This window comes from Schistocerca nitens, chromosome 10 (assembly GCF_023898315.1).
Source record: "Schistocerca nitens isolate TAMUIC-IGC-003100 chromosome 10, iqSchNite1.1, whole genome shotgun sequence".
In the NCBI taxonomy this organism is placed as follows: domain Eukaryota; kingdom Metazoa; phylum Arthropoda; class Insecta; order Orthoptera; family Acrididae; genus Schistocerca; species Schistocerca nitens.
Genome location: NC_064623.1, coordinates 148203178 through 148230354, shown reverse-complemented (window position 1 = coordinate 148230354; position 27177 = coordinate 148203178). Strand labels below are relative to the sequence as shown.

At 40.7% G+C, this 27177-nt stretch overlaps 1 protein-coding gene across 8 annotated transcripts in view; it reads right to left on the bottom strand.

The window, feature by feature from the left end:
• Positions 1 to 11247: 11247 nt before the first annotated feature.
• Positions 11248 to 27177, bottom strand: part of LOC126210090 (F-box/LRR-repeat protein 17-like) — a 110786-nt gene continuing 94856 nt past the window's right edge. For 4 of the 8 annotated variants that reach the window (XM_049939216.1, XM_049939219.1, XM_049939217.1 and 1 more), the window contains exons 7-8: positions 15833 to 16057; positions 11248 to 11759 (exon numbers count right to left, since the gene is read on the bottom strand). In XM_049939216.1, coding sequence (XP_049795173.1) covers positions 11603 to 11759; positions 15833 to 16057 — 382 coding nt within the window. In that variant the 3' untranslated portion in view covers positions 11248 to 11602. Of the gene's footprint in view, positions 11760 to 15832; positions 16058 to 27177 lie in introns of those variants that run through there. The other 4 variants (XM_049939220.1, XM_049939221.1, XM_049939223.1 and 1 more) reach the window with 4 other exon arrangements.

The following is a 27177-nucleotide window of genomic DNA, read 5'->3' as shown; positions in this document are numbered from 1 at the left end:
GAGAAAATGAAGAAAACCAATTTCCATCTGAAAGTATAAAGTTTTCTCGAAGCTGTGTACCAGAAGGTGCATTTGTAGTCATAAAACTTGTGTACAACAAGGACACTAAGAAGGAACATGAGAAGAAGTTTTATGCAAAGTGCTATTCACTACTAATGATCAGGGAAATCTTCAAGGCAAGTTCTTGATGAAATCATTAAAATGTAACAAAACATGTTTTCCCAGATGTTGTTGATTTAATGAAAGTGGAAATGACATCAAAAATTGAATTAGAGGATGTTACAAGTTTCAATTTCAACTACGATCTGTTTCAGTTTTTTTTATCAATGAAAATTTGAAATTATGACCAATGCTTGGTATTAAAACAAAATTCTTTTTTCTTCATTATTACTTGATTCTGAATATCTTTCATTAGCCTTCTGTTGGAAAACAACAGCTTTTTTTGTAAAATAAAATGTCAATGTCATATGTTACCCCTATCTGTGGGTTAACATAGGACACATGAATTTTCATTTCAAAACACTGTCAGATGTGAAACTAAATTGAAAATGTTCACAAAATATAGGAGCTACAAAGTCACCAGGATTTTGGGCATAAAAAGTTTATAGGTATACTTTAGTTAAATTGGAGAAACCATTAGAAGAAAAAAATGTGTCCTATTTTACCCCATATTACAGTATAATAATTCATGATTAAATGCAGCTGACACATTCAAAGTAAATTGAATATAATGACTGAGTCCTCAGTTTCAGGAATAATCATTTTTATTTATTTATTCGTGTTCCATTGATCTATTTGCAATAGAACATCATGGATATGGAATGGATCATATGTAATTATACACGAGCACAATACTTATTGATGCAAATAGATATAAATTGTAGTACTGCACAGGGACAAAATGTGCTAATCATTACAAGCTTAGGCATTTCTTACAGTGAAAAAGAGGTACAAAACAATCAAATAATAAATTACAATTATTCCACATTACAAGTTACAAATTTGATAGAACTGAAATGCTTTGTTTTCAAATGAGGAGTAAATAATTCAAACAGATATAAAAGTAGTTACTAGCCGAGGACATTTTATTCCCAAGCAGAAAATCTAAAACCCGGTTGTAACCTCCTCCTGAAATTTCCAGACAAAATATTGTCATTACTTTGTATTTCTCATACCTCTGTTGTTCTTTAGCTACAGTGGCATTTGTGTTTTCTTGTTCTGTTGCCTTTTCATCACAAGAAACACAAAATAAGCTCCAAAGCAAAGAAGGGGATTCATAACATATTGCTTAATGCACAATGAGGCAATGTGTGGACATGAGAACACCCATGTGTACATGCATTCTTTCCACAAATTTTTGTGCTTGCCTTTTTATTCATGTGGACATACTATACGTGGAAACAAAGTTGACACTTGGTGCAGTGGCTGACAGGAATGACTGTAAAGGCATTTCCCACTTACAGTTGGAACCATCAGCCACCACTCTGAATGTCAACTTGGTTTGAGTGAATATTACCTTTACCATATTTTTCAACCACACCATCGTCCAATGTTATTGGGTGGCCTCTGCCGACAGCATCTAACTACCACTGTGAATACAGTCTTTTACAGCAAATTCCATGTGCCTCATGAACATATTTTCGTATCGTGGCCTATAGCACGGCTACCATTCTTGCAAATGACAATGATCCATTGCGAGTCCAGGCTGCCTATTTACATATGCTATCGCAGACACTTCTGTAATCTTGCAGGTACATTCAGTGATATACGTAGAGCTGTCTGCAAAGTCGAGTACAGTCGGTAGTAAAGAAGTAAAAAATTAAACGTCATGTCTGATGCTGAAGTATTACTGCATGAATAGCAAAAATGTAGTAAGTGATAAACTTACTTTCACCATTTTATGGGGGATATCAGCAAGAACAAGTTTTGTAAAGATTTGAAATTATGTATAAAGTTCGTTGGAAGATGCTAAGAGCTCTCGTTCTCATATACTGAATGAATAAAGGCCGGGTATTTGCACACCGTCAGTTACACTGCCTCAAGCTGTTTAGTTGATTTGGAGGAGGGGACCAAACAGCAAGGTCATCTGTCCCACTGGATTAGGGAACGACGGGGAAGGATGTCGACCGTGTCCTTTCAAAGCAACTGCCCCGGCATTTGCCTCAAGCGATTTAGGGAAATCACAGAAAACCTAACTCAAGATGGCCGGATGCCAATTTGAACCACTGTCCTCCCGAATGCAAGTCTCGAGTTCTAACAACTGCGCTACCTCACTTGGTGCCTGAAGGCAAACACACACTTTCTAACAGTAATGCTTGTCTTTGTGTTAAACTTTTAACATAAGAATTTACCTCTTTAACGATTTGATTACGGCAACATTTTAAATTCGCTCAATTATTACGCGAAATAAAAATCAAATATTTGTTGCAACAGAAAGTCATTACGTATGCAATCTGCAATTAGTGGCCAATTCTGAGACTGTCAATTTATATTAAAGATTAATTGCTGTTACTGTCTACAGATTTTGCAAGACAGCAAACTGATCGAAAGATCAAGCATAACCGATATATATGAAAATTCACCCCAAATTATTTGGGTTGTGTAAACGATCCTAATAACATATTTCATCAGATCTTAACACTTCAAATATTAATATCAGAGCCATCAAAACCTTCACAAATTAAAATTTATGGGGAATTTCATAGCCACTCAACCTCTGAGCACCATGATATAGGTAAAGGTATTGGTAAATTGACTCTCACTGCATGGGGCCACTGACCACAGGCAATTATGTTGACTTTGTTTATGACCTACATCAAGACATGGAATCACACAAACCAAAAATGTTGTTTTAATGATTGTCATCATCATTCTTGAAATAAGTAACTTACATACCATAATCACGGAATTATCAAATGGCCACATTGTGCAGCTGACGTCCTGTTGTATAGTGGTTCCTATAGATGTTAGGTTATATCAGGTGAGGCAGGCATACAGAGCATATACAACAAACAGGCAGCAACAATGCATTACACCATACTGTAAAACACATGCTCACACATAACACCCAAGGCAAAATTTTAACTCTGAGCAACTGACGTGAAACACAATAGCCTACTACTGTAATGAGACATAGATCTTGACACCAAAGCAGCACTTTTAGTTTGTTAGTTTGCACTTGGCTAAAGTGAGTACGACATCTGTTGACAACTCACCCCTGCCCATATGAGGCGAGGGAGGTGAAGTAAAGTAACATGAAGCAAACAAAAAGTGAATACTATTCCTGTGGGGCTACAGTGTGGATTATACAACAGTCTGGCTTGAAGCAGCATACTCGGTTGATGAACGCAAGAAATAGTGAAATATTAGTCATTTACTATCATTTTGTTCACATTCTGGAAATACTTGGAATTGATCAGATAAAGATATGTTTATTTTAAGAGTTCTAAAGTCATTTCGGTTTTTCCTGCTGGAAAAATGCAAGTCAGAAGCCTCCAAGCTCTCATTATCTTTTCCTCGTGCCCACATATTATAGAGGGGTGGACAAAACCACAGAAACATCACGAGAAATGTATTTCACCACGAATGGCACCTGTGCAATTTGTGCAATACATTGCAAGTGTCAGGCGTGGTAAGAACAGTTTTCTGTGTAGTTGTGAGTGTATTATGTCAGAGATAAATGAATTCAAATTGTTAGTGCTCATAAGACTGTGACAGACGCTCAATGAATGTGAAAACGTAAGAGGATGACCTTTGCAAACATCACTGCAGAATGTCACACTCATGAACCCATTCATCACCAAGACAACACAAGCTAGGATTTTCGGATTTTCATGGTGAGCTGAAATTCCAAAACCAGTGATACAAATGCCTGAATCTATAAAAGCTGGACTGCAGAGCAATGGAAGAAAGTCATTTTGGCGGGCGAGTCTTTTCTCACACTGTTTCCAACTTCTGGCTGAGTTTACATTCTAAGAGTGATACATGGTTCAGTGATGATTTGGGCAGCATATCATGGTAATGCGTGGACTCCAAGGTTACAGTACTCCCAATCATTGTGTGACTATTTTGGCTGATCATGTGCATTCCAGGGTAAACTATTTGTGTGCATTCCAGTGTACACTATTTGTTTCCCATTGGCGATGCTGTGTCCTGGGATGACAGGACCCCTATTCATACAGTCCACATTCCCCCAGGACAGGTTTTGTGAGCACCAGGATGAATTGCCACATCTCCCTGGCTACCACAGCTAACTCTCAATATTATTGAAGAAATGGACGCGTGATCGCTATCCACCTCAAACATCACTACTAGCACTTTCCATTATTTTGCACGAAGAATGGTATAATGTTCCTCGGAAAACCGTACAGGACCTGTATTTACCCATTCAGATACAACAAAGTGTTTTGAAAGCCAATGCTTTTCCTACACTGTATTAGGTGGGTAATGTGCTGTTACCATATTTTTGTCCACCCCCTCTATTTTCAATGAGTTATACTGGAGGTAATACATGGTCCAGTCACTACTCATAGATGGCTGGTGACAGCAGTAGCAATGGATGGTGTACAAAATGTGTCAATGGGACACAGAAATCAGAGCAGCCATTGTTGTAATACGTAAATGGAGTGGTTTGTCCAATGTCCAGTAGGGCAGGGTGACTGGCTTTTCAGGCCAAGAGTGGAAGCATTTTCGACACGGCTAAGTTTCTGAATTGTTCGTGTGCTGCTGTGGTTAAAGTATACCCAGCATGGAAAAACAGCACTATCCTTAACCGGAGCTGAGGCAACAGTACTGTCCAATGGGCCATATATGACAGGGATGAACGATGACTGCAGACGTGTGTATGGACGAATAGAAGTGGAACTGTTGAGCAAATGACTGCCCACATGAACCGAGGGGCTACCAACACTTGTCTCCTGAACAACCGCTGAAGCGAAAGTTGCTGCGTACAGACTCCTGCAGCAGGTGCCTGGATCGTGCACCTGTGCTGACATGACAAAGGTTTTTGTAAATTGTCGTACTATTTTCTTTGATACTGAAAAATTCTCTTAATCAAACATTTTGTTACAATTGATATTACAGATTTTCTTCAAATTTTCTTACAACCCTGTGCAAAACACCATAATAACTTCATTTTACTAATTCTCAAATTTTATAACATTATTATTATGACAACACTTTTCAGGTATGATACCTAGAGTCATACAATCTTGAACAAATTCAGTGACCGACACTGTGTGAGGGAGATACTGTAAGAAGTAAGGATCTGACAGATCTTTCACTCAGTTAAAGAAATATGCGATACCAACTAAATCCTGGCCAGATTTGGATTCATTTTAATTCGTAAATTATATTATTTATACTGTGGATGCTCACAGCACTTCATAATCGTCAGGAGCTATTTTGCCGTAAATAAAGGAAGAGGCAGAAATGACGGACATTTTTAGAACATATAGCATTCAGGCTCAGGTAGTAGGAGTGGGAGGACTGATGTAGTCATGTGTTTGGTAGATCCTCCCACTTTGTTAAGTCGAGGTCATTGAGCCGTGCACAGTGCATTTTAGTCAAAGTGCATTGCGCGAGTATACTTGTGGTTTTATACTGGTGATTTTCAGAATTTTGTAACTCATTATTTTGAGCTTTAAAAGCCATCTTTATAAGTCTTTATGTAATGTCATTCATTATGACAAGTTTTACTTCAATCAAAATACACTCCTGGAAATGGAAAAAAGAACACATTGACACCGGTGTGTCAGACCCACCATACTTGCTCCGGACACTGCGAGAGGGCTGTACAAGCAATGATCACACGCACGGCACAGCGGACACACCAGGACCCGCGGTGTTGGCCGTCGAATGGCGCTAGCTGCGCAGCATTTGTGCACCGCCGCCGTCAGTGTCAGCCAGTTTGCCGTGGCATACGGAGCTCCATCGCAGTCTTTAACACTGGTAGCATGCCGCGACAGCGTGGATGTGAACCGTATGTGCAGTTGACGGACTTTGAGCGAGGGCGTATAGTGGGCATGCTGGAGGCCGGGTGGACGTACCGCCGAATTGCTCAACACGTGGGGCGTGAGGTCTCCACAGTACATCGATGTTGTCGCCAGTGGTCGGCGGAAGGTGCACGTGCCCGTCGACCTGGGACCGGACCGCAGCGACGCACGGATGCACGCCAAGACCGTAGGATCCTACGCAGTGCCGTAGGGGACCGCACCGCCACTTCCCAGCAAATTAGAGACACTGTTGCTCCTGGGGTATCGGCGAGGGCCATTCGCAACCGTCTCCATGAAGCTGGGCTACGGTCCCGCACACCGTTAGGCCGTCTTCCGCTCACGCCCCAACATCGTGCAGCCCGCCTCCAGTGGTGTCGCGACAGGCGTGAATGGAGGGACGAATGGAGATGTGTCGTCTTCAGCGATGAGAGTCGCTTCTGCCTTGGTGCCAATGATGGTCGTATGCGTGTTTGGCGCCGTGCAGGTGAGCGCCACAATCAGGACTGCATACGACCGAGGCACACAGGGCCAACACCCGGCATCATGGTGTGGGGAGCGATCTCCTACACTGGCCGTACACCACTGGTGATCGTCGAGGGGACACTGAATAGTGCACGGTACATCCAAACCGTCATCAAACCCATCGTTCTACCATTCCTAGACCGGCAAGGGAACTTGCTGTTCCAACAGGACAATGCACGTCCGCATGTATCCCGTGCCACCCAACGTGCTCTACAAGGTGTAAGTCAACTACCCTGGCCAGCAAGATCTCCGGATCTGTCCCCCATTGAGCATGCTTGGGACTGGATGAAGCGTCGTCTCACGCGGTCTGCACGTCCAGCACGAACGCTGGTCCAACTGAGGCGCCAGGTGGAAATGGCATGGCAAGCCGTTCCACAGGACTACATCCAGCATCTCTACGATCGTCTCCATGGGAGAATAGCAGCCTGCATTGCTGCGAAAGGTGGATATACACTGTACTAGTGCCGACATTGTGCATGCTCTGTTGCCTGTGTCTATGTGCCTGTGGTTCTGTCAGTGTGATCATGTGATGTATCTGACCCCAGGAATGTGTCAATAAAGTTTCCCCTTCCTGGGACAATGAATTCACGGTGTTCTTATTTCAATTTCCAGGAGTGTACATTAATTTTTGGAACATAATTTGCAAAAAAAAAAAAAAATAAATAAAAATAAAAATAAATAAATAAATAAATAAATAAATAAAAAAAGAAATAAATAAAAAAACAATTATTAAGTTTAAAGCTAAGGAGTTAAAAGACATTGCTGTAGGAAAGAGTGTGACTCAACCTTCAATGGTAAAATGGCATTGCCTGCCAAATGCAGATAGTCAGTTATAAAATGGCCCAAACGGTCCTTACATCATCCTCTATAATTGGGGGAAGAAAATATGGAATAGATGGACCCTGGACAAGAGCCCATAGCAAATCAACAATTTAATTAATTATAGATTATCCAGCACATCCTAATGACAGCCCACATGTACAGTGACAACACGACGACCACAATGACTATGCAGCAAAGCATCAGTACTCGGAGCATAGTGCTTGTCACAGCTGGTGTCAATAGTGCAACTGTGCAATGGGAGAAGCAATAGGTTAACCTCATCCCGCATACCTGTAAGCAGCCGGCAAAGGTTTGGCCAACTACAACAAAAGCACTAAGCTCCGAGTGCCGGTGAGCCGGTGATTTGCTGTGCGCTCAGTGTAGACCATTTGTGTGGTCTGTCACTGGGATGTGATCGGTAACTTGTTAGTATTCAAACTCTCGGTTCAGTACAGGCTATTGTCCAGGGACCTTCTATCCCATATTTTTTATTATCGGTTATAGGTTCTTCATCGCTTTTATGGAGGATGATATATACACACCAACAAAAGTTGCACAAACCTTCTTTCCTACATCAATTTCATTAGTGACTTAAAAGTACTGTGAGTATGTTTAGTGATTTTCATTACTACAGTTTTGTGACTATAATATTATGACGTAGATCCACTGTATCGTACAGATAGTTATTCAGATTTTTTCTGTTTAGATATACACCTCCCATTACAGGTTACCATACAGTTGTATGTGGTGTCCTTTTTCCAAGATGTATTGCCACAGCTGCAGATGCCAGGAGGAGAGCAGTCTTTAACTTAAATTTATGTGCAGTGTTCCAAAGCTTCTCTTTCTCAGAAATGATTTTGTTCTTATCATCAACCTTGGAGTTTACTGTATTCTCTCTGCTTCAGCCATCATCAGCTATTTTGTTGCATTTTCTAACCTCATTTCCTCATCATTGTCTGATATAATTTGACTACATTCTAAAGGGTGAGCCATAATGTACAGATGTTAAAAAAATATATTGTTACTTGTGCTTCAAAAAATTTTTTATTTACAGACATACTACTCAAATGATGTTGCCTTTCACAAAATTAATGCTCGAAAACAACATCTGCCAAGTGATGGCCGTTTTCAGCAGTACACTTCTCGAGCCACTCTTGGAAGTTGGCTTCCACTCTCTCTGACATTGCTCTGTCAATTTGAACAACTTCCACATGAATTGCTTCTTTCAGTTCAAGTGTAGGTGGTTTAAGATCATTTACATGTGACTTGAGGTAACCCCACAAAAAGTAATTGTGCATGGATGGGTCTGGGGAAAGAGGAGGCCAACTAATTTTACCAAACTGGGAAATGGCGTGACCACAAAAAACAGCCCAAATAACTTTCACTGACATTCTTGCTGTGTCAGCTGTGGTCCCCTTCTGCTGAAAACAGACTCACTGGATAGGAATACATTTTCCTCTTAGTTTAGGTAGGAAGAATTCAGTGATCATCCGGCTACAACATTCTGAGGTTACAGTTACAGTGTTCCCGTTGCCTTGGAAAAAGTATGGATCAGTAACATTTGTATCAGTTACAGCACACCAGTCAGTCACCTTGGGACTATTTTATGGCCTCTCGTGCATTAGTTTTGGATTTTCACTGGCACATTAATGACAGTTCTGCTGATTTACCATGTTCAAATAAAAATGAGCTTCAGCACTCAAGCAAAATAATGCTGTCGTTTTGCTCAACTATGAAGACCATTTCTTGAGCAAAATTTAGCTGCTGTATATAATGTCTAGGGTTCAATTGTTGCACTACGGCCATTTTGTAAGAATAAAATCCTACGTCAATATACAAAATACGCTTTATTGACTGATTACTGAGGTTCAGTTCAGCAGAATGTCTCCTAGCGGATCGACGCCCAGCTTGTACGGCTTGCCAAACTCTTTCAACATTTTCTGCAGTACGTTTCGAGTGAGGCATCCCTGGTGGCTTTCCACTCATCACTGTTCCTCGTAAAATAAATAATTCAGCCCAATGTAAAATGGTGTTGCAAGTGGGAACACTACCATGTCTCGCACGATTGAAATGGTGACAAAACTCGTGCTGAACTGCAATGGTAGACTCATTATTGCCCACAAAACTATCATAAGCAAACACATGATGCTGCACAGTCCGCAGCTCCGTGACCCAACTAAACAAAATGGCAGTAGCTACAAAATACATGACCACATCAGTCCCACTCTCCTACTACCTGAGCCTGAATACTACCTGTTCTAAAAACGTACATCCTTTCTGCCTCACCAGTTATTAATATTATTTTGCTTTTGTTGATATGCATCTCATAACCTCCTTTCAAGGAACTACCCATTCTGTTCAACTATTCGAGCGTAGCAGCATCCACTCACAGTAGACCTGCTACCTGACTGCAGAACACACTCCAGATGCCGAGTGCACTTACGGGCGAGATTTTTTGACAGCACTCCACTTCTGCTGAGGGGCTGACTTAGTGACTGAGATTGTCACTTACTGTCAGCTGTTGTGTTTACACCAGCTGTCAAAGACTTTGCACACCAGTTTTGAGAGGCACTGGATTTTGTTTTGTTCTTTGTGTACATTGACATTTCATGAATATTTTATGATGATAATTTCTTGGCAGTTATAGACAGTTCTTGTCAAACTCTTCTCTAGCGCTAACTAGCCTCAGGTCTTATCCATTATCTATTCTGTGTTTATTTGGTTAATAAATGTTTATTCGTTCCTGGAACACCAGAATTTGAATCTCATACAACTGGCTGTGTGTCTCGGTATCGACAATTACAATTGTTCGGGTGCCAGCACAGATTTTATTGACCAATACCTGAGTTACAAGTAACCTCTGGTTGAGAGTTGAAAATTGTGTTGAAGAGAAGGGCTGCCACTTGGACATTTTTTTAAGTGGCCATTAGATAATAAAAAACATTAACTTCTGATATTGAATAAATAAGCTTTTTCTTTTCTTAAATATTAACATATTGCTCATTTGAAGATGATCCATTTGCTACTGGTCACCCTGCAGCAGGTGAATTTTGGTATTTGGTCAGCAAAATAACTGACACTGGCAGAAGTAAAAAGAGTATACAACCCAGACTAGTAACAGCAATAAAAACTTTTCTGGGAAAAGAGAAATGCATTAATAGCTAGAATAAGACCAAGGCATGACTACAGTTAACAGTTTCAAGGGGATCTAGGGTACACACATACATTTATGAAGAGGAAAGCACAGGAGAGACTAACTTGGAGGGCTGTGTAAAACCAGTCTTCAGTCCCACGAACAACAGTAACTGAAGTAAGCAGACATAATTATAGTTGTTATGGGAAGTCTGAACTGGCAATGGAGGCTGGAAAGAGTTTGGAAATTTTTATCTAGATTGTAGTGATATTCTGAAAGCCTGAAGAAACACTGATTACAGTTCATCATGATAAGGAGGACAAGATCATTAGAGATGGAGCACTACATCATCTACAGCCATTTATAAAAAATAAAAAATAAAATAAAAGCTGAGGCGCTCTTGCAGAAATCTGTTCTGGAAACTACAGGATTTTATGAGTTAGGAAAAATTACAGCTTCAATGGTGAGACAGGACTGAAGATTGTTAATCCTTTGAGGTCCTTCACTCGTCATAGGGACCCAAACCTTTTTTCTGTACCACACTGTACCACACACACACCTGCACATCACTGGCATCAATTTTTATGATTAAATTCATATCATATCATATCATTTGTTGCTTTGAGTAACATCACCTCACAATTAAATGCACAAGGAATAATAAAAATCACAAGTTTTCTTTTAGTGTAACCAACATATGTAGTCAGATACTACTACATACCAAGAACTGGAATCTGCAATCACGGAAAGAAATATTTTCAGCCACACAGTACTAAAAACATTGCGTGCAATTCATAACATTGCAAAAACTAATTTTTATTTGTATCAGCAGACCTTCCAGTAACATACATCGATAATTAAATGTATTAATTTAAAACAAAACTGAGACACTCGAGACGTGTGCAATTACTAAAATCTTCACTGTTCACGTATTGTCAGTTGTTTTCCTCTTCTCATTTCCATATTTTGGGCATCCAATGCCCTGTTGAAGCTGAGGACAGTAAGGAAATGGAGGCACTGGCTGAGTTTTGTAGTCAGGGTCTTTAGAACACGAGTGCAACTTCCAGCAGTGTGTCGATCCCACAGCTACCCCGCTCTGTGTGCCGACTGTGTGCAGACCCTGGAAATGGTATCACTCGGAGTTACCCTCTTCATAATATTCGTATTCATCGTAACTATCATCTGTGATTTGTGCCCCGAGTGTGCCCTTCACCCTCAGGTTTGGCATCTGGGCACTGATTCTGTCCAGTACGCCCTCGTCTCCGTCACAGTAGTCAATCTCCAGCTCTCTGTTTGCACAAGACAAGAGACACGGTATTTATCAAGAGTTGTCACAGTCAATTTTTATTCTGCATAATATAAATACACTCATTCAAAGCTCCCATTGGTTAAAGGAGACAAGTCAGATTACTGCTTCTACCAAAATTTTATTCGGGCTGTGGGCAACACGAGGCAGGAAAGCTACTTATTATTGAGGAATACGTTGTGCTGTATCAAATGTGAGAGCTATCAAAAAAGAAGCTTCACTCAGCTATGAATAAAATACTGGAATAGTTGAAGCACGTCTATTAAAACCATCCTAAAAACTACACTTTATTTCTCTATACAATCACCATTCAGATTTAAATATTCACCATATTTCTTAACCCTTTCTGCATCTGTGATTCCAAATGCCACCGTTAAATATTCCTGGCTTCTTTGAGCTTCCAAATACTTCAGTGATGGTGTTTGGCATCAGTTTGCACAGTTCTGAGTTTGGCTAACAGATCGCAGCAGCGTTTGGTTTTGTGACTTGTCGTTCATTTTATGTACAGAACACAGAAGAGTCGTGAGTTTTGCTATTGCATTTGTCAGTGAACAGCACGTTTTGTGTTTCATTTTGTTCTGTGTATACTGAAAGTCTCAGCTATGGAACCAACTTTACTTTGTAGCTAAACGGGAAGGGGAAAAAAGCAATGAGTATACCATAGAGTTATGTATGCATTTTTACCTCTAATTATTACGTAATTACTAATGTCACCATTTGGAGTCATTGATGCATTAGTATGTATTGGGTATACAAAGATGAATTTGTATCATGAGAGTGTATTGTTTTTGTTCTTATGCAATATTTTGTAGTTTTCATTCTTGCATCATATTTTCTTTACGGGTTAAGCAAGGACAACACAAAGCTCTACAGGAAAATTAAACTCTTCTTCGGTATTGTGATGAATCTGAAATATCAGATTTCGGATGATGAATCAGTGCAGCAAGCATTGCCTCAACAGACAGAAGTTGAACTGGACAGTTTTGATGATCCTCGTACTAATGATGAAACTCCTATAGCTGTTATGGATAGAAACTTTAGGAGCTGTAAATGCAAACTGCCCGTGCTGTGTGTGGGTATGCAAGGATCTGCAGGCCATGGATGTACAGTGTGCTGTGCAGTTTTCAGATCCACTACGTGAAGAACACACCACCTTCTAATATTGTGAAAGTTTTATTGATGAGACTATAATTTACAATTTAGTTACACAGACTAATCTATACTCAACTCAAGGGTAAGGCGAAGTATAAATGCTAGTGCCAATGCAATGAGACAGTTCATTGGCATTCATTTAGTAAGTGGTATTTTGAGTGTTCCCAGTTACAAGATGAATTACACAAATGAGACAAGCTATAAACAGATAGCTGACACGATGCCACTCTGTCAATTCTACAAGTTGAGGAAGTATTTGCATGTGAACGACAATGCAAATATGTTGCCCAGATGTGACACACACCATACAAATTGTTCAAGGTGAAACCATCTTTAGATCAACTAAAGAACAATTTTCTCAAAACTGAAGTTGAAGAATACAATGGCATTGATGAACTTATTGTCCCTTTAAAATCACACACTTCTATGTGCCAGTATATAAAATCGAAGCTACACAAATGGGACATAAAAGTATTTGTTTGAGCTGTTGCAAGTGGCTACATTTATGATTTTAAAGTGTATGTTGAGAAGGGAATAAACACTGCATGTAATCCTGAGTTAGGAATGAGTGGAAATGTAGTGATGTGGCTGATTGAAATTGGCATGCCTAGGCACGTCTTTACGGACAACTGGTTTACATCCCTCAACGCAGCAGCAAAGCTAAGAAATGAAGGAATATATGTTGTGAGAATCACCAGAAAAACCGAACTGGGTGGATGTCAACAGAAAACTGATGCAGAGATGAAAAAACCAGCCAAAGGAACCTGTGATTATAGGGTAGATGAAGAAAACTAAATTATAGTTTTGAAATGGTTTGACAATAAAGCTGTCCACCTGACTTCTCTTTATAAAGGCAAGGAACCTGTTGCAAATGTGGAACACTGGAGTAAAAGAAACAGATCGTACGTAGAAGTTCTATGTCCCAACATTGTGCTGAAATATAATATGCACACAGGAGGAATATGTCCGTCCTGATATACCGAATAAACATAAAAAGCAAAAGGTACTACATGAGAATTACTTTCCATTCCATAGACGTGGCTTGTGTAAATGCTTGGCTGTTTTACAGATAATATTGTGGTCAGAAAAATGAGAAATATACACCACTGCTGAAGTTTTGAGCAGACGTAGCAAGTGCCTCACTGAAGGAAGGAACTGGTACACCAGAAAGAAAGAGGGGCCGCCCAATCACAGATTCTCTAAGACCTCCTGCTCCCAAAAGAAAGCCTAAGACAATCTGCCCAGTTGCTGACGTGCACTTTGACCAAACTGGATACTGGCCTGAGCGTTTAGATTCCGAATCAAGATGCAGACTTTGTACAAAGGCCTATTCAACAGTCAAATGCTCCAGATGCAATGTTGCATTGTGTTTTAACAAACAAAACAACTGTTTCAGAAATTTTGATTAAATATAAATCAGTAAAAAATCAATTTTGTAGAATGATTTTGTGTTAAAAATAATGTGAGATTCAAAGAAACATGCTGTTTTATTCCTTAACTAAACAGTAAAAAGTTTTAACACTTTCTAATAAAATAAATAAGAAATTAGTTTATGTATTTATACTAATTACTTTAAATCTAAGTAATATGTATAATGAATTTCAATGACAATGATGCCATTTAGAATAATTACTTTATTTTTTAACCAGTAGCATCAGAACAACTTCAGCAAAGCATATGGCATAAGTGCAACATATATAGTAAATACTCATAAAAAACATTTTTCCCAATTTTTCTCTAAATACAATGCACAAATAGTTCATGAGCAACAGATTCTCCCTGCGTGAAACCATGTTAGCTAAGATTACACTCGGCCTGTTATGGAATCTTCAAGTTCTTTATTGTAGCCAAGCCTCTGTTCGGAGTCCATGAAAAGATGGTAACCAGTTAGAGCGAAGTCTGGGCTGTAGGGTGTATGTTCAAAAATGTCCCATTCAAACTGATGCAACAATTCTCACGTGTGTTGGTCAGAATTCAGCCAAAAACTTTCATCTTAAATTGAGACACTAGTACCCTAGAGACCACAGCACTTATATTGAATGGTTATTTTCACATATCTTGGTAACTCACACTAGTAGTAGTAGTAGTAGTAGTAGTAGTAGTAGTTGTTGTTGTTGTTGTGGTCTTCAGTCCTGAGAGCGGTTTGATGCAGCTCTCTCTCCATGCTACTCTATCCTGTGCAAGCTGCTTTATCTCCCAGTACCTACTGAAACCTACATCCTTCTGAATCTGCTCAGTGTATTCATCTCTTGGTCTCCCTCTACGATTTTTACCCTCCGTGCTGCCCTCCAATACTAAATAGGTGATCCCTTGATGCCTCAGGACATGTCCTACCAACCGATCCCTTCTTCTAGTAAAATTGTGCCACAAACTCTTCTTCTCCCCAATTCTATTCAATACCTCCTCATTAATTATGTGATCTACCCATCTAATCTTCAGCAGTAGACTTGAAAATTGACTGCCATTCACATTTCATAAAATCCAGAACAAGATTCCTTTGATGTCCCAAAAAGATAGTATCCATAAACTGTCCAACTGACAGGGTTTAGTGTCCTATTTTCTGTTTTGTTATGGTAGGCAGTATGACCTCACACGACGGTCATCCATTTAGTTCCCTGTTGGGATCAACTACTTGTCTCTTACCACTGGTCACAATTTCGTTTTGTACGACTTCCCCTTTCACATTTTAAAGATCACAGAGGTCCAGAGCAGAAGTCACCTGTTGATTGCTGTGGTTCATAGAAAGAATTTTTGGAATTCAATGACAACAGAACTTCTGGTAACCTGCTTGCATCTCCTGTATAACACTCCAAGGTGTTTGTGGAAGTTGCCCCCCCCCCCCCCCCCCCCCACACACACACACCTGTTAGCTAGACGACTACACTAGTATGAATGTAGTGTTACCTGAGGTTCACCAGTCTGCCAGGAAACTTGTCAAACGGTATGGCCCAGCAAATACAATCCTTGAGGAAAAGCCTGCGGAGCTCCGACATTTCGAGAATGCAGTTCGCACTGGGCTTTAATTTATTAAATTTAACACAATTGAACTCCAAAGTGTGCAATGCTGATACCTTAGCTATGTATGACATTGCTTTTCCACCAAGACATTGACAATAAGTAATTTTCAATCTGAAACACAGCAAAATTATATTTCTGTAAGACTGCTAACAGGATATATTTGAGCAAAAACCTTTTTAGTAAAGTTTATACAGATTTTTTGGATAATATAAATAGTACACTTTGTCAGTAGCGCAAGTCATTGTTACATCAAGTAATAGTGTAAAAGAAGCAATATTTTACCAATCTATAATCTATCATTAAGTGTTTAAATGCACTCAATTTCACCACTTTGTGTACATACATGCACACAAATACATGTGCATTGTGAAAAGAATACAGTAAGATACAGTGGAGTTATAATTAAACTTTTGCTACTTGAGCCAGTAGTGACAAAATTATTTACTGTATGAGAACCCAACTTTCTATGAATTATGTTCAGACTGTGCGCTGCAGGATTTTTGATGTTAGCAGTATTAGTGTCGTGACTTGTCAATATATGCCAGTACTGATAGTGCATTACAGCTGAAGACAGTCTGGACAAGGCATGCAGGGCTTTATTTGTAAGGTTGTTTTATCAAAACAGCAGCAATAGTGCTGCTACTCTTCACAAGTATCAATGCATTTAAGGAATATGGAGAGGTCCTCTTTCCACACTGGGGTTGAGGAATATTATTCATATATTCAAATTAATTGGTGATTTGGGAATTGCTCCTCGGAGAGGCCGACAGCCAACAGTGGTGAAAATTTTTTAAGAAGTTATGTTGACATGGCTGTGAATGCTGAATGCAATGTGCTATTTTTGAGCAGTGCACGAGCTGTGCCAGGACAGCTGAACATTCCACGGTCCACCATTTGAAAAGTGCTGCGAACGCTTATGAAATGGTATCCATACAAAGTTCTGGGCTGTTGTGTATGCAGATGGTCATCACACTGAGCAACGCTTTGTAACCCGGAACTTAACATGGCATGCAATTAGCAAATGTTGCCCTCTCATGCCGAAATTAAGATGTGTTTCTTTCAATGGTTTATTTCTTATTTCTCTTCTGCATGTCCTTACAAATGTTTCCACAAAGTTTCATCATCCTATCATCACACTTTTTTCACGGGGGGATCTCTCAAGTAGCAAAAGGTTAAAATAAATGCCCTGTACGTATGCACGTTATCTGCTGCTATTACCAATATAGATACTACAGTCTATAAGCTGGGGCAGTTTTAAATATCACAAAATACTACTACTCCATTGTACAATACATGACACATTTATTATGTACTCACATTCATGCACAATATAAATGAAACAGCATTAGAACTCAGAATCAGATTCCACTATCAGTTTCCATACTGGGGTAGGCTGCAACATTTAAAGAGTAGAACTATGGTGCCACGACTCTTTGAGGAGCTTACAAGCTGCATCTCCTTTGCTTTTTGTAATCAACTACTAAATAGCACCAAAAGCTAAATCTGAGATAAGATCTATAGATATTATGTTATGACACTGAAGCCACATTTTCTGGCATTTTATCACCACAAACACATTCTGGAGAGATCTTTCATGTGGTGTACGTTAACTCTGCTGTGTACTTAATGTTTTTCATGTTTTCAGTTCTGAATCTGAAATATTTAATGTTTTCTGTGGATGTTCAATGCGTGGCCTTTAAGAGATTGTGTGATGAAACAGTTATATTACTTGTCATCAAGGATTGTGTGCTGTGTGGGGCTGGCAGAAGCAAACTGATCAGCCTCCAGGTGGATTTAAGCATTTGTAAAGCAAAAGTACTGTATCTGTCAGGTTTTTAATCAATACTTATGTATTGCAAATATATGCAGTTTAAATGATACACCACATAAAAGATCTCTGCAAAAGGCATCTTTTTTAATACCTTTTTTTTGTGCTGAAGTAACAGGAAGTGTGACATTGGTGACCAAACATGCTACTGTACATTGATCTATCGATATTACTTATAATAACCTTGTATGGATATGCATTGTTTTTTGATCTTGTTTGATGTTTGGTCGTGTATGAGTGTTCCAAGTTTCTTCAGTTTCCCTAAACTCTTGTTTCAAATTTTTACCTAATAAATTGTACAATGAATTCATGTTGTGCTATTTTCAGACTCATGGTATGCTATAAATACTCACGATAAAATAAAATGCATAATAACTCACGAACAATATGTTCACAAAAAGGAATGCCATCAGTGAGTGAGGAAATTGTTGGTAACCACCAGTGATGGGACACGTTTTGCAAGCTTATTTCATCTAATTATTTGTGAAAATCTCACTAGATGGTGCCACCTATGTTACCATATTCTAATGAACTCTAGTGAGTCATTTACAAACTTCGTGTGTCTTTCCAGCAGTGGATCTAAAAGCCAATGTCGCGAACAAAAAACGGTTTTCAACATAATGGAAACATTAATATTGAATGTAGGTTAATGACCCATCAAAGTATAATAAAAACGTAAAGAGCCAGAGATTTGATAACAAAGCTTCTGCTGCTCTGTTGATTCCTTTTCATCGTAACCAACAGTACATGAGGTGAAGGTAGGAGACCCTTAGTCACAATGAACACAGCGTTCAATGGATCCGTATGAGCTGTACTACATGGGACTTAGGCACGCAAACTTTTGATACATAGAGCTAATTGGAATTTCAACACGCACCTTTAACACTTAGCTACTACCTGTTCGAAAAACATCACTCGATGTCAACAGTTCCAAAAACGTTTACTGTCATTATTTACACCCTTGTGGTAAGTACACAAAATGTGTCTTGGTGATTTCAGCTCTGTAATTCATTACCGAGAAATATATTTTAATACATGCTCTGGAGAGGCTCCACCGCAGACCATTTTACTACAAGCCACGCCTGCTTAACAGACTTTCCAGGAAACCTAATGAATTCTCATACTGTATAAAACTTCTTTTGTGTAGAGAATTTGAACACACATATGCCTTCACTGGCAATATGTTATATAACTGTAAACCCATGTATATCATAATGTGCCAAATTTTTCATGTCTGGCAGCTGGGTTGTCAATCTGCTTTGGAATGGATGAATAGCGGGTGTAAAGGCTCAAACAGTGTAATACAGTAGTTCAATGGCTACCTGAAAAACATGTGTCCATGAGCTGTCTAAGGGTTGGAGATTTCTTCGTGGGAATGTGGCTCTCTGGAAGAAGGTTGATTGGTTTAAAGTCCTGTCAAGATCGAGGACATTAGCACATGCTTGGATTGCATCAAGGATGGAGAAGGAAATCAGTCATGCCCTTTCAAAGGAATCATCCCAGCATTAGCCTGGAGCAATTTAGGGAAATCACAGATGTGACTCTCTGGAGTCCCCCCATCGGTTTAAGTCCCTGGTACATTGCTTTTGTCACTGTATATCAACAATATTTCATTTGTGGTCTACAAGGTGTAATAAAAAAAGTAATGGGTATTTTTGTTTTTCTTAAAGAATCTTTATTCATTCATCAGCATCAACCCTGTCCCTTTCTAAATAATCCCCCTCGGATACAATATACTTGTGGCAACATTTTTTCCAATCTTGAAAGCCCTTCTGGAACACACTTTTTATTATGATATTCAGCTCTTTTAGTGATTCTGTTTTTATTTCATCAATGGTGGCAAATGACATTCTTTCACGGTTCTCTTCAGCCTTGAGAATAGAAAGAAGTTGTAGGGGGCCATGTCCGGCAAATACGGTGGCTGAGACAATGTAACAGTTTTGTTTTAGTTTTTAGTTTTGTTTGTGGTTGTGAGGGGGGGTGGGGGGAATAATCACGAACAAGTGTGAAAGTGTGAGTGGGGAGTATTTTTTTTTGGTCATCAGTCTACTGACTGGTTTGATGCGGCCCACCACGAATTCCTTACCTGTGCTAACCTCTTCATCTCACAGTAGCACTTGCAACCTACGTCCTCAATTATTTGATTCACGTATTCCAATCTCTGTCTTCCTCTACAGTTTTTGCCCTCTACAGCTCCCTCTAGTACCATGGAAGTCATTCCCTCATGTCTTAGCTGATGTCCTATCATCCTGTCCCTTCTCCTTATCAGTGTTTTCCACATATTCCTTTCCTCTCAGATTCTGTGTAGAACCTCCTCATTCCTTACCTTATAAGTCCACCTAATTTTCAACATTCGTCTATAGCACCAAATCTAAAATGCTTCGATTCTCTTCTGTTCCGGTTTTCCCACAGTCCATGTTTCACTACCATACAATGCTGTACTCCAGACGTACATCCTCAGAAATTTCTTCCTCAAATTAAGGCCGGTATTTGATATTAGTAGACTTCTCTTGGCCAGAAATGCCTTTTTTGCCATAGCGAGTCTGCTTTTGATGTCCTCCTTGCTCCATCCGTCATTGGTTATTTTACTGCCTAGGTAGCAGAATTCCTTAACTTCATTGACTTCATGACCATCAATCCTGATGTTAAGTTTCTCGCTGTTCTCATTTCTACTACTTCTCATTACCTTCGTCTTTCTCCGATTTACTCTCAAACCATACTGTGTACTCATTAGACTGTTCATTCCGTTCAGCAGATCATTTAATTCTTCTTCACTTTCACTCAGGATAGCAATGTCATCAGCGAATCGTATCATTGATATCCTTTCACCTTGTATTTTAATTCCACTCCTGAACCTTTCTTTTATTTCCATCATTGCTTCCTCGATGTACAGATTGAAGAGTAGGGGCGAAAGGCTACAGCTTTGTCTTACACCCTTCTTAATAAGAGCACTTCGTTCTTGATCGTCCACTCTTATTATTCCCTCTTGGTTGTTGTACGTATTGTATATGACCCGTCTCTCCCTATAGCTTACCCTTACTTTTTTCAGAATCTCGAACAGCTTGCACCATTTTATATTGTCAAACACTTTTTCCAGGTCGACAAATCCTATGAAAGTGTCTTGATTTTTCTTTAGCCTTGCTTCCATTACTAGCCGTAACGTCAGAATTGCCTCTCTCGTCCCTTTACTTTTCCTAAAGCCAAACTGATCGTCACCTAGCGCATTCTCAATTTTCTTTTCCATTCTTCTGTATATTATTCTTGTAAGCAGCTTCGATGCATGAGCTGTTAAGCTGATTGTGCGATAATTCTTGCACTTGTCAGCTCTTGCCGTCTTCGGAATTGTGTGGATGATGCTTATCCGAAAGTCAGATGGTATATCGCCAGACTCATATATTCTACACACCAACGTGAATAGTCGTTTTGTTGCCACTTCCCCCAATGATTTTGGAAATTCTGATGGAATGTTATCTATCCCTTCTGCCTTATTTGACCGTAAGTCCTCCAAAGCTCTTTTAAATTCCGATTCTAATACTGGATCCCCTATCTCTTCTAAATCGACTCCTGTTTCTTCTTCTATCACATCAGACAAATCTTTACCCTCATAGAGGCTTTCAATGTATTCTTTCCACCTATCTGCTCTCTCTTCAGCATTTAACAGTGGAATTCCCGTTGCACTCTTAATGTTACCACCGTTGCTTTTAATCTCACCAAAGGTTGTTTTGACTTTCCTGTATGCTGTGTCTGTCCTTCCGACAATCATATCTTTTTCGATGTCTTCACATTTTTCCTGCAGCCATTTCGTTTTAGCTTCCCTGAACTTCCTATTTATTTCATTCCTCAGCGACTTGTATTTCTGTATTCCTGATTTTCCCGGAACATGTTTGTACTTCCTCCTTTCATCAATCAACTGAACCATTTCTTGTGTTACCCATGGTTTCTTCGCAGCTACCTTCTTTGTACCTATGTTTTCCTTCCCAACTTCTTTGGAAGGACGCGAAGTGTTTTCTGGGCCGGGTGTGTCGGCAGTTCGGTTGGGACAGAGCAGCAGTGAGGTCTGGCAGCACGTGGACATGCCGGGTCCACTGGCAGTACAGAGGCATTGCCGGATCGAGGGGCTGTAGTTGCGAGGGCCACTACCTCGTTGTCCACTAGACCCAAGACATTTGAGTTGAGTGAACATTAACCTGTGGTGTCACCACCAGACACCACACTTGCTAGGTGGTAGCCTTTAAATCGGCCGCGGTCCGGTAATATACGTCGGACCCGCGTGTCGCCACTATCAGTGATTGCAGACCGAGCGCCGCCACACGGCAGGTCTAGAGAGACTTCCAAGCACTCGCCCCAGTTATACAACCGACTTTGCTAGCGATGGTTCACTGCCTACTTACGTTCTCATTTGCCAAGACGATAGTTTAGCATAGCCTTCAGCTACGTCATTTGCTATGACCTAGCAAGGAGCCATATTCAGTTACTATTGATATTGTGAATCATGTACCGTCAAGAGTGACGTTCATCATTAATGGATTAAAGTTAAGTATTCCAGCAGCTACGTCCGTTTTTCTACATTCTAATTTCCTTGTCCTGTTCCAGACCTCATGCCAGCCTGCGTGAGCTAAAACGCATGCATTTCGGCCTCCTCTAGTAACACGGTGTTGGCTCTCCTGCCAACCACAACATAGGCGACGAGGCAAAACTGCATTCTTATTGATATTGCCCTGATTTACTTGTGTAATGGCTTCGCCACAATCTCCAGATGTACTGTCCGAATTTTATCGCTTACAGAATCAGCAGACGCAGGCATTACTGGATGCCCTTGGACAGCTCGTCCAGGGTCAACGTGAAATGCAAAACAATGCGGCAGCTGCTGCTCCGCCACTAACGCAGCCACAACACGCTGTTGCACCAACTTTTCGACCTTTTGATGCTGCACTGGAAAGCTGGACGGAGTGGTCACGCCAATTTGGATTCCATCTCGCCGCCTACAGAATTCAAGGTAACGAGCGGCAGCCTTATCTCCTATCATCGGTTGGCATACAAACGTACCGTGTGATAGTCAAATTATTTCCCTGACGCAATGTAGCAACTCTGTCCTACGAAGAAATTTTGTCTGCATTAGATACATATTTCAAAGAATCAGTCAATGTAGTTGCGAAAAGGTATACCTTCTTTCGTACAAAACGTACGGCAGGTCAGACTAATCGGAAGTGGGTTGCAACCTTGCAAGGCCTTACTAGGGATTGTGCTTTTGAGTGTCAATGTGGGCTCCCATATTCAGATACTATGGTACGTGATGCAATTGCACAGAATGTATCTGATGTTCGTATAAGGGAACAGATTTTGAAACTAGTCAATCCCTCCCTTCAACAAGTGATGGACATATTGGATCGGCAGGACACACTTGACTTTGCTCAGGAATCATTTGAAACTTCGCCAGACGTGTGTCAGGTTAACCGGCCCGCCGGGCAAGCTGCACGGAGCAGTAAACAGCCCTCGCGCCCGGCCGCGCCGCTGCCGCCAGGCTCTCAGCCGCGTGTGCGGCGCCGGCAAGCAAATGCAGTGCTCAGATCCTGCCCACGGTGTGCTACTAGACATTCGCGTGAGAATTGCCCGTCACGTAAAGCTATTTGATTTTATTGTAATAAAAAATGACATGTTCAGAGTGCTTGCCAGAAAAAGTTCAGATCGGAAGCTCAAAACCATTCCAGGCCCTTTGCTTCACGCCGGAATCGGAATCGAACCAAGGATACTCAGGCTCGTGAAACTTCGCCCATGGAAATTCATGTAGTTCATTCCACTCCATCCAGTGCCACACTCTCTAACGGTGACTGTGTTCATCCCACAAATAGTGTGCGTTGACATCGCTGGAAATCCCGTCAAGTCGCAAGTGATTATGTACCAGTGTCAGTTCACGTTGCACGAGACAGTTGCTCTTGTCGGCAGCAGGACAATAAACTTTTTGTGGACTTGGATATTAACGGAAAAGTGATACCATTCCAGCTCGATACCGGGGCTGCAGTTTCACTGATCAATCAAGACACTTACAAACTGCTGGGCACACCTCTGTTGCGTGCCGCAAATGTTAAGTTAACTAGCTATTCAGGTCAGGAGATCCCTGTGTTAGGACAGTGCAGCCTTCTTGCAACATACAAAACTTGTGTCATTTTACGTCCTTTGTTCTTCTTCTGCAGTGAACTTGTTTGGTTTCGATTTATTTAAGTTGTTTAACTTGTCTATAGTAAATCAGGTCCTATCAGTGAACCAGACTGTGCCTTCAGACAGTGTTTCTCGTCTATGTGAAGAATTTGCAGACAATTTTGCACCGGGCCTCGGTTGCGCTAAGAACTATAAAACACATTTGGAACTGAAAGTAAACACGCAACCGAAAATTTTCAGAGCGCGTAATGTTCCCCACATATTGCGTGATGAGGTCACAAAAACATTACACGATTTGGAATCACAAGGTGTAATTGAGCGTGTGCAAGCTTCTCTCTGGGCATCACCCTTAGTAATTTTGCCAAAACCTTCGGGAAAATTGAGACTGTGTGTGGACTTCAAGGCAACAGTGAATCCACAACTAGTGATTGCAACTTTTCCTTTACCCCGCCTGGAAGATCTTTTTGACAAACTGTGCCCGGGTAAATATTTTTCGAAGTTGGACCTGGCAGATGCGTACTTGCAAATACCGGTGGACGAAGAATCCCAGCGTGTCTTGGTGGTTAACACGCATCTTGGTTTGTATCGATTCAAACGACTGCCATTCGGGTGTGCATCCGCCCCTGCATTGTTTCAGCAATATCTGCAAACTGTTTGTGCGTCAGTCCCTACTGCAGCAAACTACCTGGACGATATTGTGATCTCTGGAAAGACGGAAGAAGAACATTTAGCCAAACTCAGAACATTATTTCAGGTCTTGCGACAAAATGGTCTTCGCTTGCGGAAGGACAAATGTGTTTTTTGCTCGTGACTTGCCATACCCGGGACATGTACTCAACGCCCAAGGCATACATCCCAGTCCCGAGCACCTCCGTGCCATAAAAGACTTGCCTTCGCCGCAGAATTTGAAGCAGCTACAGAGTGTGCTGGGAAAAATCAACTATTATCATAAATATATTCCCCATGCCTCTTCCATTTCAGCTCCGCTTCATCGCTTATGCCGTAAAGGTGTTCCGTTCATCTAGACGACGGAATGCGAACGCGCCTTTCGCCAGTTGAAATCGGCGCTGCTTTCCAATACTTGCCTTACGCCATTCGATCCCTGGAAACCCCTTTTGTTGATGGTGGATGCATCGGATTTCGGGATCGGTGCTGTGCTTGCGCACAAAGATGGATCGCACGATCGCCTTTGCATCCAAATTGCTCTCGTTGGCGCAAAGAAATTATTCACAGATCGAGAAAAGCATTGGCTCTCGTTTTTGGTGTTACAAAGTTTCATGACATCTTGTATGGTCGTCATTTTACCATAATTACAGGCCACAAACCTTTGACATCGCTTTTTCATCCGAACAAGCCTGTACCTCCATGTAAAACGCAGAAATTCATTCGCTGGTCTATTTTCCTCTCGCAGTACCGCTACGATATCTTGTATCGGTCCACTGCTAAGCACGGAAACGCCGATGCGTTGTCCCATTTGCCTGTTGCTGAGGATAGAGCATTCAATTCCTCCGAACTTGCCTGCATGTTCATTGATTCGGAAACCGATGAATCATTCTGGAAACATCCCCCAGGCTGTGGCTAAGCCATGTCTCCGCTATATCCTTTCTTTCAGGAGTGCTAGTTCTGCATGGTTCGCAGGAGAGCTTCTGTAAAGTTTGGAAGGTAGGAGACGAGATACTGGCAGACGTAAAGCTGTGAGTACCGGGTGTGAGTCGTGCTTCGGTAGCTCAGTTGGTAGAGCACTTGCCCGCGAAAAGCAAAGGTCCCGAGTTCGAGTCTCGGTCGGGCACACAGTTTTAATCTGCCAGGAAGTTTCAGTCTCTTTGCTATTCTTCGATACATTTACTAATAGTAATCAATATGCTTTAATTCTCAAAAATATAAGTAAATTAACATATAATAAGGCAAATTATAATAAAAAAATTCTGACAAAAAATATAAGAAAACATTTACAATTTGGTATCGACAAATCCGGTAAAAGATACCACATCTCCCAGATCAATTACAACTGCTCCCCAGGGCTTTTGTTGTTATGAACATATACAACAAAATCCCGACCACTCTCAGTAATGGATCTGTATTACACAATTAGTACATTAATGATGCAGTCTGATAACCTCTACCAAATTTGGACTCTTTGAATCTGTGGACTTGTTACTGGCTGTTGTTGCAATGATACTTCCCCATCAATCCCATACACAAAAAATTCAACTAAAGAAATTATTTGACATGACAAATATACATGGTATAAAACATACATGAGAAATATTCTAACATACAGCATACAGATTGAAAATAATAGTAAGATAAAATTCATTTCCTAGAAGAAGATTTAATTTTTTTAATATTAATGTTAATTTCATTATGCTTACATATTGTACAGTAAAAATTATACTGGACATATATAGTGTAGTGTTTTTTTTATATTTGCCTTATATATATATATATATATAACCACTGATTTTTTTTAATTTTATTATTTTTTTACTCATGTTTTTTTGTATTTTGTATATTTTTTTACTTAGGTTTTTTTTCTTTTAGTACAGCTAAAGATACATCAGTATTATCTAAATTTTTTGCAATTACACTCCTGGAAATTGAAATAAGAACACCGTGAATTCATTGTCCCAGGAAGGGGAAACTTTATTGACACATTCCTGGGGTCAGATACATCACATGATCACACTGACAGAACCACAGGCACATAGACACAGGCAACAGAGCATGCACAATGTCGGCACTAGTACAGTGTATATCCACCTTTCGCAGCAATGCAGGCTGCTATTCTCCCATGGAGACGATCGTAGAGATGCTGGATGTAGTCCTGTGGAACGGCTTGCCATGCCATTTCCACCTGGCGCCTCAGTTGGACCAGCGTTCGTGCTGGACGTGCAGACCGCGTGAGACGACGCTTCATCCAGTCCCAAACATGCTCAATGGGGGACAGATCCGGAGATCTTGCTGGCCAGGGTAGTTGACTTACACCTTCTAGAGCACGTTGAGTGGCACGGGATACATGCGGACGTGCATTGTCCTGTTGGAACAGCAAGTTCCCTTGCCGGTCTAGGAATGGTAGAACGATGGGTTCGACGACGGTTTGGATGTACCGTGCACTATTCAGTGTCCCCTCGACGATCACCAGTGGTGTACGGCCAGTGTAGGAGATCGCTCCCCACACCATGATGCCGGGTGTTGGCCCTGTGTGCCTCGGTCGTATGCAGTCCTGATTGTGGCGCTCACCTGCACG